The sequence below is a fragment of the Scyliorhinus torazame genome, chromosome 3, assembly GCF_047496885.1.
Source record: "Scyliorhinus torazame isolate Kashiwa2021f chromosome 3, sScyTor2.1, whole genome shotgun sequence".
Classification (NCBI taxonomy): Eukaryota; Metazoa; Chordata; class Chondrichthyes; order Carcharhiniformes; family Scyliorhinidae; genus Scyliorhinus; species Scyliorhinus torazame.
Genome location: NC_092709.1, coordinates 252,078,497 through 252,091,659, shown reverse-complemented (window position 1 = coordinate 252,091,659; position 13,163 = coordinate 252,078,497). Strand labels below are relative to the sequence as shown.

The 13,163-nt window shown below is 51.9% G+C and overlaps 1 protein-coding gene across 1 annotated transcript in view; it reads left to right on the top strand.

Annotated features, from left to right (window-relative positions):
- Positions 1-13,163, top strand: part of akr1a1a (aldo-keto reductase family 1, member A1a (aldehyde reductase)) — an 89,070-nt gene that overhangs the window by 38,930 nt on the left and 36,977 nt on the right. Inside the window, exon 5 of the mRNA XM_072497124.1 lies at positions 2,973-3,168. Coding sequence (XP_072353225.1) covers positions 2,973-3,168 — 196 coding nt within the window. The remainder of the gene's footprint in view (positions 1-2,972; positions 3,169-13,163) is intronic.

The window sequence follows — 13,163 nt, the reverse complement described above, 5'->3', positions numbered from 1 at the left end:
CAATGTCGGAAGCGACAATTTCTTTGATCCTAAAGCGGGACAAGGACCCACTGCAATGTGGATCGTAGAGGCCGATCTCGCTCCTCAATGTGGATGCTAAGTTGTTGGCAAAAGTGCTGGCCACAAGGATCGAGGACTGTGTCCCGGGGGTGATCCACGAGGACCAGACGGGATTCGTAAAGGGCAGGCAATTAAACACTAATGTGCGGCGGCTCTTAAACGTGATAATGATGCCATCGGAGGCGGGAGAGGCGGAGATAGTGGCAGCTATGGACGCGGAGAAGGCCTTTGACCGAGTAGAGTGGGAGTACCTCTGGGAGGTGCTGCATAGGTTTGGGTTCGGGGGAGGGTTTATCAGTTGGGTTAAGCTCCTTTACAGAGCCCTGGTGGCGAGTGTAGTGACGAACCGGTGGTGGTCGGAGTACTTTCGGCTGTACCGAGGGACGAGACAGGGATGCCCCCTGTCCCCCCTGTTGTTTGCATTGGCGATCGAACCCTTGGCCATGTCATTGAGGGAGTCTAATAAATGGAGGGGGATGGTCCGAGGGGAAGAAGAGCATCGGGTGTCACTATATGCGGATGACCTGTTGTACGTGGCGGATCCGGTGGAGGGGCTGGTGGAGGTCATGCAGACTCTAAGGGAGTTTGGGGAGTTTTCGGGCTATAAGCTCAATGTAGGGAAGAGTGAGCTCTTTGTATTACAGGCAGGGGACCAAGAAAGAGGGATAGGAGACCTACCGCTGAGGAGGGCGGAGGGGAGCTTTCGGTATCTGGGGATCCAGATAGCCAGGAGTTGGGGGGCCCTACATAAACTGAATCTGACGAGGTTGGTGGAGCAAATGGAGAAGGACATCAAAAGATGGGACATGTTACCGCTCTCGCTGGCGGGTAGAGTGCAGTCGGTCAAAATGGTGGTCCTCCCGAGGTTTCTGTTTGTGTTCCAGTGCCTTCCCATCGTGATCATCAAGGCTTTTTTCAAGAGAGTAGGTAGGAGTATAATGCTGTTTGTGTGGGCGAATAAGACCCCGAGGGTAAGGAGAGGGTTCCTGGAACGCAGTAGGGACCGAGGAGGGTTGGCGCTGCCAAACCTAGGGAGCTACGACGGGGCAGCAAATGTGGCGATGATCCGCAAGTGGGTGATGGAGGGAGAGGGGGCGGCATGGAAGAGGATGGAGATGGCGTCCTGTAAAGGAACGAGCCTGGGGGCGTTGGTGACGGCACCGCTGCCGCTCTTGCCGACAAGGTACACCACGAGTCCGGTGGTGGCGGCAATGCTAAGGATCTGGGGCCAGTGGCGACGGCACAGGGGTGCAATGGGAGCATCGGTGTGGTCCCCGATCAGGGGTAACCACCGGTTTGTCCCGGGGAAGATGGACGGGGGGTTCCAGAGCTGGCATCGGGCGGGGATTAGAAGAATGGGGGACCTGCTCATTGACGGGACGTTTGCGAGCCTAGGGACACTGGAGGAGAAGTTTGAGATACCCCCGGGAAATGCTTTTAGATATATGCAGGTGAGGGCATTTGTGAGGCGACAGGTGAGGGAATTCCCGTTGCTCCCGGTACAAGAAATTCAAGACAGGATGATCTCGGGTGTATGGGTCGGGGAGGGCAAGGTGTCGGCAATATACCAGGAGATGAAAGAAGAGGGGGAAGCGCTGGTAGAGGAGCTGAAGGGTAAATGGGAAGAGGAGCTGGGGGAGGAGATTGAGGAAGGTCTGTGGGCTGATGCCCTAGGTCGGGTTAATTCCTCCTCCTCGTGTGCCAGGCTCAGCCTGATACAATTTAAGGTGGTCCACAGAGCGCACTTGACGGGGGCGAGGTTGAGTAGGTTCTTTGGGGTAGAGGACAGATGTGGAAGGTGCTCAGGGAGCCCGGCGAACCATGTCCATATGTTTTGGTCATGTCCAGCACTGGAGGGGTTCTGGAGAGGAGTGGCGGGAGCAATATCTCAGGTGGTGAAAGTCCGGGTCAAGCCAAGCTGGGTGCTAGCAATATTTGGAGTAATATACGAGCCGGGAGTGCAGGAGGCGAAAGAGGCCGGCATTCTGGCCTTTGCGTCCCTAGTAGCCCGGCGGCGGATCTTGCTAATGTGGAAGGAGGCGAAGCCCCCTAGCGTGGAGGCCTGAATAAACGACATGGCTGGGTTCATAAAGTTGGAGAGGATTAAGTTTGCCTTGAGAGGGTCTGCGCAGGGGTTCTACAGGTGGTGGCAACCGTTCCTAGACTATCTCGAGGAGCGTTAGAGGAAAGTCGGTCAGCAGCAGCAGCAACCCGGGGGGGGGGGGGGGGGGGTGTTCTGGGAGGGGAGAGGGAGGGGAGGGGGGAGGGAATGGGGGATTGCCTGGGGGGGTGGATGAGCAAGAGATAACATGAAGGGTTGGGGAAACTGGCAAGCGCGGGAGAAAGCCAGTGTACAAAGCTATGTAAATATACCATTTTGCCATGTATATATCTTGCTCAGTGTGATTTCTTGTTATGTTATTTTGTTATGGGGGGGATTATTGTTTGTAAGGGAGAAAAATTGTGTTTAAAAAACTTTAATAAACATTTTTGTTTTAAAAAAGCAATGCTTGGATGTTGATTTAAGTGTAAATTTCAATGTAAAAATAATGCTTTTGCATAAATTAGCAGTAAGAGTTCGGAAAATGTTTTCCAGCCAACTGTGCCTGCACAAAGGAGGGAATACGGGCAGATCAAACTGTTCTCACAACTTAGCTTCTCACTCAGTTGCAAAGCCCTATTAAAATGATCACCTGTTCTTTTGGTTTGAAAGCTGAGGATTGCTGACTGCTGGGAGAAGATCATTTACAGATTGGGGTGTGGGGGAAGGAAAGATGAGTGAGATACTTCCAGTCCAATCGCACTTGTGAGCTAAACTGAGTCACCAAAATAAGTACTTGATTAAAGAAACTCTGAACTCCAGTGTGAAGTTGAACTCCACCTCCTAATTATATTGTCTTCTGTCTCTGCAGACGTGGTGACATTATGATTCCAAAGAATGATGATGGAACAGTGCGTTATGCTAATACTGATTACAAGGATACCTGGAAGGCCATGGAAAAACTACTGGAAAAGGGATTGGTCAAGGCAATTGGCTTATCCAACTTCAATGCGAAGCAAATAGATGACATATTATCTATTGCAACTTACAGGCCCGTTGTTAACCAGGTTTGTGCCAATAACAATGTTTGCAAATTTCCCCATGTCTTAGAAAACTTTTGTCATGAAACTGACTTATAGTGATGGGCATACATTGATCACACCGTGCAGTCAAACCATAATATATGCTAGGGTCAAACGATAACTGAAGAATTACACGCAGAATGGAATAATCCATCACGAGTATTGGATGTATGGGATTCATTCCAGCTGTCGTTGAGGCACCACTATATTCCTGGCACTTGGAGTCTGTGGAGACAAAATTAAGCACAATAACCCCTGTTCTTTGGATGCTACAAATGATGTCAGTGTTCCAAAATGAAGTTCACAGCATGTGTGCACACTTGTGATGTAACTAACGCATGCTGGTCACCATCTTGATAAACGTGTGAAGTTATTATCTATCGCAAAGACACAGAGCAAGCAGATCATGATATCAATATTTATGCAACACTAGTTTTACGCCAGCCTTGCTATTTTGTAACTCCATGCTCCAGGCAATGCCTTCTTTTAACCTCCTGCCTACAGCGTTTCTTCATGGATGATCAACTACTTACAGGTTAATTGCTGGTTCTTTATCTGATTGACTACAATCACACATGTTTTTGGTGCTTTCCATAATTTTTTCAAACTTTAAGAAGTGTGGTCCTGATCTGTTTTTTGCTGACTTCAAGGCTTTTGCACAAACATGGACACACTGGTAGACACTCCCTCAGGTAACAGCATGACTCGGGGAACGAGCAGAGGCCACATAGTACAGGACAAGCTTCTGGAATAATAATCTTTATTAGTGTCACAAATAGGCTCACATTAACACTGCAGTGAAGTTACTATGAAAATCCCCTAGTCGCCACATTCTGGTACACTGAGGGAGAATTCAGAATGTCCAATTCACCTAACAAGCACGTCTTTTGAGACTTTGTGGGAGGAAACCGGAGCATCCGGAGGAAACCCACACAGACATGGGAAGAATGTGCAGACTCCACACAGACAGTGACCCAAGACAGGAATCAGACCCGGGCCCCTGGTGCTGTGAAACAACAGTGCTAACCACTGTGCTACCTCGGAGGGAGGAGGAGAACCCGGAGACTCTGGTGCTGCGACCGCTAAGTGGATGCAAATGGGTCATTACGACCCATTTGCATCTATTAGCATCCTTCCACTGGCGCGCAGGTGAGAACCCCAATCCCGCCACTAGCGGGGGGCTGGAGTAAAGCAGTCGGTTCGGCACCTGGCGCGAACCTAGATTTCAGCCGGATGCCCGATTCTCCACCCGATCGTGATCTGCGTGACCGGTGACACAGGGTGGAGAATCCAGGCCATTGATTTTTTTTAATAAATGTTTTTATTAAAGCTTTTTCTAACCAACGTTTTTACATAACAAAAATAAATGAGAATTATTGAACAAAACAAGGTGGGTTCTGTCTTTATACAACACAAAATTCACATTATATCCACTTTCTGCTCCCCTAGAAAGTCAAGGAAAGGTTGCCACCGCCGGGAGAACCCCATCAAGAACCCTCTCAAGGCGAACTTTATTCGCTCCAGGCTGAGGAAAACTTTATTCGCTCCAGGCACTCCCGGATCCTCTGACACCCCAAATATCGCTATCGCTGGACTCGCCTTCACCCGAGTGTCCAAAATCCTAGACATCACCCTTGCAAAGTCCTGCCAGAATTCTATAAGTGCCGGGCATGCCCAAAACATATGGGCATGGTTCGCCGGACTCCCTGCACATCTCGCGCACCTGGTCTCCACCCCAAAGAGCTTGCTCATTCTCGCCATCGTCATGTGAGCCCAATGCACCACCTTAAACTGAATTAAGCTGAGCCTGGCACATGATGAGATGGAATTTACCCTGCCCAGGGCATCAACCCACAGGCCCTCATCCAGCTCCTTGCCCAGCTCCTCCTCCCACTTGCCCTTCGACTCCTCCACTGAGGCTTCCTCCGCCTCCAGCAGCTCCTGATATATGTCCGACACTTTCCCCTCCCCTACCCCGGTGCCAGACACAACCCTGTCCTGGATCCTACACGGGGCAGCAGTGGAAATGTCCCCACCTGTTTTTTTAAGAAAGTCCCGAACAGGAAGGTACCTGAACACATTCTTGGTTGGGGGAAGGCTAATTATAACAATATTAGGCGGGAACTGAAGAACATAGATTGGGGGCGGATGTTTGAGGGCAAATCAACATCTGACATGTGGGAGGCTTTCAAGTGTCAGTTGAAAGGAATACAGGACAGGCATGTTCCTGTGAGGAAGAAAGATAAATACGGCAATTTTCGGGAACCTTGGATGACGAGTGATATTGTAGGCCTCGTCAAAAAGAAAAAGGAGGCATTTGTCAGGGCTAAAAGGCTGGGAACAGACGAAGCCTGTGTGGCATATAAGGAAAGTAGGAAGGAACTTAAGCAAGGAGTCAGGAGGGCTAGAAGGGGTCATGAAAAGTCATTGGCAAATAGGGTTAAGGAAAATCCCAAGGCTTTTTACACGTACATAAAAAGCAAGAGGGTAGCCAGGGAAAGGGTTGGCCCACTGAAGGATAGGCAAGGGAATCTATGTGTGGAGCCAGAGGAAATGGGCGAGGTACTAAATGAATACTTTGCATCAGTATTCACCAAAGAGAAGGAATTGGTAGATGTTGAGTCTGGAGAAGTGTGTGTAGATAGCCTGGGTCACATTGAGATCCAAAAAGAAGAGGTGTTGGGTGTCTTAAAAAATATTAAGGTAGATAAGTCCCCAGGGCCTGATGGGATCTACCCCAGAATACTGAAGGAGGCTGGAGAGGAAATTGCTGAGGCCTTGACAGAAATCTTTGGATCCTCGCTGTCTTCAGGGGATGTCCCGGAGTACTGGAGAATAGCCAATGTTGTTCCTCTGTTTAAGAAGGGTAGCAAGGATAATCCCGGGAACTACAGGCCGGTGAGCCTTACTTCAGTGGTAGGGAAATTACTGGAGAGAATTCTTCGAGACAGGATCTACTCCCATTTGGAAGCAAATGGACGTATTAGTGAGAGGCAGCACGGTTTTGTGAAGGGGAGGTCGTGTCTCACTAACTTGATAGAGTTTTTCGAGGAGGTCACTAAGATGATTGATGCAGGTAGGGCAGTAGATGTTGTCTATATGGACTTCAGTAAGGCCTTTGACAAGGTCCCTCATGGTAGACTAGTACAAAAGGTGAAGTCACACGGGATCAGGGGTGAACTGGCAAGGTGGATACAGAACTGGCTAGGCCATAGAAGGCAGAGGGTAGCAATGGAGGGATGCTTTTCTAATTGGAGGGCTGTGACCAGTGGTGTTCCACAGGGATCAGTGCTGGGACCTTTGCTATTTGTAGTATATATAAATGATTTGGAGGAAAATGTAACTGGTCTGATTAGTAAGTTTGCAGACGACACAAAGGTTGGTGGAATTGCGGATAGCGATGAGGACTGTCTGAGGATACAGCAGGATTTAGATTGTCTGGAGACTTGGGCGGAGAGATGGCAGATGGAGATTAATCCGGACAAATGTGAGGTAATGCATTTTGGAAGGGCTAATGCAGGTAGGGAATATACAGTGAATGGTAGAACCCTCAATAGTATTGAAAGTCAAAGAGATCTAGGAGTACAGATCCACAGGTCATTGAAAGGGGCAACACAGGTGGAGAAGGTAGTCAAGAAGGCATACGGCATGCTTGCCTTCATTGGCCGGGGCATTGAGTATAAGAATTGGCAAGTCATGTTGCAGCTGTATAGAACCTTAGTTAGGCCACGAGTATAGTGTTCAATTCTGGTCGCCACACTACCAGAAGGATGTGGAGGCTTTAGAGAGGGTGCAGAAGAGATTTACCAGAATGTTGCCTGGTATGGAGGGCATAAGCTATGAGGAGCGATTGAATAAACTCGGTTTGTTCTCACTGGAACGAAGGAGGTTGAGGGGCGACCTGATAGAGGTATACAAAATTATGAGGGGCATAGTGGATAGTCAGAGGCTTTTCCCCAGGGTAGAGGGGTCAATTACTAGGGGGCATAGGTTTAAGGTGAGAGGGGCAAGGTTTAGAGTAGATGTACGAGGCAAGTTTTTTACACAGAGGGTAGTGGGTGCCTGGAACTCGCTACCGGAGGAGGTAGTGGAAGCAGGGACGATAGGGACATTTAAGGGGCATCTTGACAAATATATGAATAGGATGGGAATAGAAGGATACGGACCCAGGAAGTGTAGAAGATTGTAGTTGAGTCGGGCAGTATGGTCGGCACGGGCTTGGAGGGCCGAAGGGCCTGTTCCTGTGCTGTACATTTCTTTGTTCTTTGTTCTTTGTATTCCCCGGAGGCAGGCCAAACTTCTCCTCCAGGCCTGCACGCTGGGGAAGTTCCGTCTATAAACAGGTCCTCCATTCTCCTAATGCCTGCCTTATACCAGCCTTGGAACCCCCCATCTATCCTACCCGGAGCAAATCTGTGGTTTTTCCATATCAGGGTCCACACTGAGGCCCCCTCCTCCTGCCTAAGGTTCCTCCACTGCCCCCAAATCCTCAGTACCGCCTTTACCACCGGTGTATCGCGCCGGCGAGAATGGCAGCGGCGCCGTGACTAGTGCCCCTAGACTGGTGCCCCTGCATGACGCAGCCTCCAGCTGCTCCCGCGCTGCCCCCTCCTCCATCATCCACTTCCTAATCATGGCCACATTGGCCGCCGAGTAATAGCTGCAAAAGTTCGGCAGAGCCAGTCCTCCCCTCCCCGACTACGCTCCAAGAATGCCCTTTTAACACGCGAGGTTTTATTTGCCCACACAAATCCCGTAACAATCCTATTCACCCGCTTAAAAAAGGACTTGGGGATGAAAATGGGGAGGCACTGAAAAACGAATAGGAACCTGGGGAAAACCGTCATCTTCACAGTCTGCACCCGTCCCGCCAGGGAAAGCGGGAGCATATCCCACATTTTAAACTCTCCCTCCATCTGATCCACTAGCCGGGTTAAGTTGAGCCTGTGCAGGGCATCCCAGTTCCTAGCCACCTGTATACCCAAGTACCGAAAGCTCCTCTCCACTATCCTGAGCGGGAGCTCCCCCAGTCTCTCCTCCTGGCCCCTAGCGTGGACCACAAACTGCTCACTCTTCCCCATGTTCAACTTGTACCCCGAAAAGCTCCCAAAGTCCCTTAGGATCCGCATGACCTCCCCCATCCCCTTTAGTGGGTCCGAAATGTACAACAACAGGTCATCCGCGTAGAGGGAGACCCGGTGTTCCTCCCCCCGCACACCAGCCCCCTCCAGTCCCTTGAAGTCCTGAGCGCTATGGCCAATGGCTCAATTGCCAGAGCAAACAGCAACGGGGACAGGGGACACCCCTGTCTCGTCCCCCGGTGCAGCCTGAAATACTCCGACCGTAGCCGGTTTGTGGACACACTCGCCACAGGGGCCTGATACAGCAACTTGACCCACCCTGTGAATCCCTCACCAAATCCAAACCTGCTTAACGCTTCCCACAGGTACTCCCACTCCACCCTGTCAAAGGCCTTCTCCGCATCCATTGCAGCCATTACTTCCGCATCCCCCCCCCTCCGAGGGCATCATGATAATGTTCAGGAGCCTCCTCACATTCGTGTTCAGCTGCCTGCCCTTGACGAAACCTGTATGGTCCTCCCCAATCACTCCCGGGACACAGTCCTCTATTCTGATGGCCAGAATTTCCGCCAACAATTTAGCATCTACATTCAGGAGCGATATCGGCCTGTAGGACCCACACTGAAGCGCATCCTTCTCCTTCTTCAAAATAAGCGAAATCAATGCCTGCGACATCGTCGGGGGGAGGGTCCCTCTCTCTTTGCCTTATTAAATGTTCTTAGCAGGAGTGGGCTCAGTAGCTCCGAGAACGTCTTCTAAAATTCTACAGGGAAGCCATCCGGCCCCGGGGCCTTGCCCGACTGCCAGCCCTTTAACTACCTCCTCCAACTCAACTGGGGCCCCCAACCCCTCCACCCACTCCGGTTCCACCCTCGGGAACCTCAATCGGTCCATAAATTGCCCTCGGGAACCTCAATCGGTCCATAAATTGCTTCATCCCTTCCCCTCCCCTCGGGGGTTCCGACTCGTATAGCTTCCCATAGAACTCCCTGAAAACTTTGTTGACCCTCTCTGGGCTCAACACCGTGTTGCCTTCCTTATCCCGCACTCCCACAATCTCCCTAGCCGCTTCCCTCCAGCGCAGTTGGTGCGCCAGCATCCTACTCGCCTTCTCCCCATACTCGTAGACTGCCCCTTTTACTTTCCTCAACTGTGCCTCCACCTTCCCCGTGGTCAGCAAATCGAACTCTGTCTGCAGTTTCCAGCGCTCGTTTAGCAGGCCCCCCACTCCGGGGCCTCCGCGTACCTCCTATCTACCCTAAGTATCTCTCCCACCAGCCTCTCCCTCTCCGCCCTCTCCTTCTTCTCTCTGTGGGACCTAAGAGAAATTAATTCCCCCCTAATGACCGCCTTCAAAGCCTTCCAAACGACTGCCACTGTTACCTCCCCTGTGTCATTCGCTCCCACATAGTTCTCGATGCTCCTCCTTATCCGCCCACACACCTTTTCATCCGCCAGCAGCTCCACATCCAGTCTCCAGAGAGGGCGCTGCCCCCGCTTCGCCCCCAGTCGCAGGTCCACCCAGTGCGGGGCATGGTCCGAGACGACAATGGCCAAGTATTCAACCCCCTCCATGCCCGGGATTAACGCCCTGCTCAACACAAAGAAGTCTATCCGCGAATAGACTTTATGGACGTGGGAGAAAAAGGAGAACTCCTTTGCCCTTGGCCGCGCAAATCTCCACGGGTCCGTGCCCCACATTTGGTCCATGAACTCCCACAGGGCCCTGGCCGCCGCCGGCCTCTTTCCCGACCTGGACTTGGAACGGTCGAAGACCGGATCCAAGACCGTATTAAAGTCCCCTCCCATAATCAAGTTACTTGACTCCAAGTCCGGGATCCTACCCAACGTGCACCTCATGAAGTCCGCATCATCCCAGTTTGGGGCATACACATTCACTAACACCACTCGGGCCCCCTGCAGCTTGCCACTCACCATTATGTACCTGCCCTCCATGTCCGCCACAATGCTCCTCGCCTCAAACGTCACTCGTTTACTAACCAAAATTGCCACCTCTCTGGTCTTTGAGTCTAACCCCGAGTGGGACACCTGGCCCACCCATCCTCTCCTGCAACATGGCCACGCCCACCTTCAACCACTTTAGATGCGAGAACATGCGGGACCTCTTGACCGGCCCATTCAGGTCCCTCACATTCCACGTGATCAGCCTGGTCGGGGGGTTGACCCCCCCCCCCCGGCCCCCTGCCGACTAGCCATCTCCCTTTTTCGGCCAGCCCCATGCTCACGCCTCCCGCTCGCTCCAGCCCTCTCCTCGGCGGCCCCCCAGCCCGACTCTCCATTCATTCCCCTCAACTGGCTCCCCTTCAGTCAGCAAAACAGCACCCCTTCCCCCCGCCAACCCCCTGCATCCCCCCCTCTGCCAAGCATCCGCTTAGCTCTGGTTTCCCCCCCATTGCGCTTCCGTAAGTCAGCTCACCCAAGCTGACCCGGGCCACTCCCACCTCTATCCCCCAACCTTAATCATGTCACCTCCTTCGGGCCACCCACCCAACCCCCCCCCCCCCCCCCTCCTCCCCCACAGGGTAGAGGGGCAAGTGCTATCCGGGACCTTTCCGTGCGCCGGACAACATGACCCGGGCGTTTCCCGCCCCCTGAAACAAAACACAAGGAAAACAAAAAACAACAAACAAACTGGAGCAGACAGTCAATCAAGCTCTACCCGCCATACCCCTTCCCATCAGTACGTTTCACCCACATACCACTGCCTCTTAGTTCAGGTCCAGCTTCTCCTGCCTGATGAACGTCCGCGCCTCGTCCGGCGTATCAAAGTAATGGTGCCTGTCCTGGTATGTTACCCAGAGTCTTGCCGGATGCAGGAGCCCAAACTTCACCCCTTTGCCGTGGAGGACTGCCTTAGCCGGTTGAAACCCGCATGTCTCCTCGCCAGCTCGGCTCTCAAGTCCTGGTAAATGCGGATCTCACCATTCTCCCACTTACTGCTCCGCTCTTTCTTCGCCCACCGCAGGACACGCTCCCGGTCTGCAAAACGGTGGAACCTTATCACCATCGCCCTCGGTGACTCGTTCACCCTCGGCTTTCTGGCGTGGACCATATGCGCTCCATCCAGCTCCAAGTGCCGCGGAAAGGCCCCCGCGCCCATCAGCGTCCCCAACATTGCGGTCACATACGTGCTCGTGTCCGCCCCCTCCGCACCTTCGGGAAGGCCCAGGAGCCGCAGATTATGGCTCCGAGACCTGTACTCGAGGTCATCCAGCCATCTCTTATGTAGCTCCTCGTGCACCTCCACCTTCACCGCCAGGCCCAGGATCTCGTCCTCATTCTCCGCCACCTTCCTCCCCACCTCCTTGATCGCCTTCTCCTGTGCCTTCTGGACCTCCACAATCTTCTCCATAGAGGCCTTTATGGGGGCCATATCTCCGTTTTTAATTCTGTGAAAGTTTCTCAGAAATTCCTGCTGCTCCCTGGCCCACTGGGCCCACACCTCTCGATCCACTCCGGCTGCCATTTTGTTTTCCCGGACCTTCTCAGCCCTCTTTCCCGCGATTGCACTTCTGACGACCCCACTCCTGGTTCCTCCCATATAGCACCAGGGGGAACCTCTCCAGCGTCCGTTCTCACACCGGTCTCCGCCTCCAAGTGCCGCCGCCACCCAGTTTTTAGGCTTGAAATGCCGTGAACGCGACCTAGCTGGTCATGGCCGCCACCGGAAGTCTCCAGGCCATTGATAATATTAAAGGATAAGGATCTTTAATGCACTAGGATGATTTCCAGTCAATGTCTTGGATTGGATTGGATTTGTTTATTGTCACGTGTACCGAGGTACAGTGAAAAGTATTTTTCTGCGAGCAGCTCAACAGATCATTAAGTACATGAAAAGAAAAGGAAATAAAAGAAAATACATAACAGGGCAACACAAGGTACACAATGTGACTACTGATGTGTTGCGTGCTCTGAGACACAGACGAACCAACACGGTTGCAATTGGTACAATGCAGTTTTATTTCTTTTAACTATTTATATAACAAACTTGGTACTCAGCACATGGTGATTGTCTGAGTGTCTGGCTTGGAGGTCCTTGTCCTGAGCCGTCTCCTGATGGACTGCCCAGGAAGTGTTGTGTTCCTTGTTTTGTACTGTGTATGCTCTTGTCTGTGATTGGCTGTCGTGTTGTGTGTGCTAATTGGTCCGCTGATCTGTCCATCACTATGTATGTGTGTATGTGCTGTGATGTTCACTTGAATATCATGACATCCCCCCTTTTTTTACAATATTATGTGCCTACGTGGTTATAAATAGAGATGTGTACTGAGTGCAGCTAAATGTGTGTGTGTGTAATATTTACAGCATGTACATGGGGCTTAACTATATACAAGGGGCGATATCGGGTGTGACATAATAACAAGGTTGTACCATAACAAAACGTGGAAATGTGGAACGATAAAATGAATTCCTGTAACGATAAGAACATCAACATGTTAAAACAATGGTTGCATGAGTTCAACGTGGAAACAGTCTCATAAGTCCAGTCTAGTAGGTGGGCGACGAATTCGGGTTGACCGCCTCAAGGGTCTGGAACCATCGGCTGAGGTGCGGGCCTGGTCACGGGCGGCGACGGAAGTGGCATGGTAGCAGGCAGCTCCACAAAGTCGTTATCAGGAACCACAGGAGGACACGGTGTCAGTGTAAGGTCTCGTTGCGAGCGTGGAAGTAGGCAAAGAGCCCGGCGATTGCGCCTATGCACGGATCCATCAGGCATGCGAACCAGGAACGAGCGGGGAGCCACATGTCGGAGAACTTCGGCAGGTGCTGACCACCCACCTTCTGGTAGGTGGATGCGGACGTCGTCTCCAGGGGCCAGGGCGGGAAGATCAGCTGCCCGTGTGTCATATGACCTCTTCTGGCGACCGCGCTGCAGTT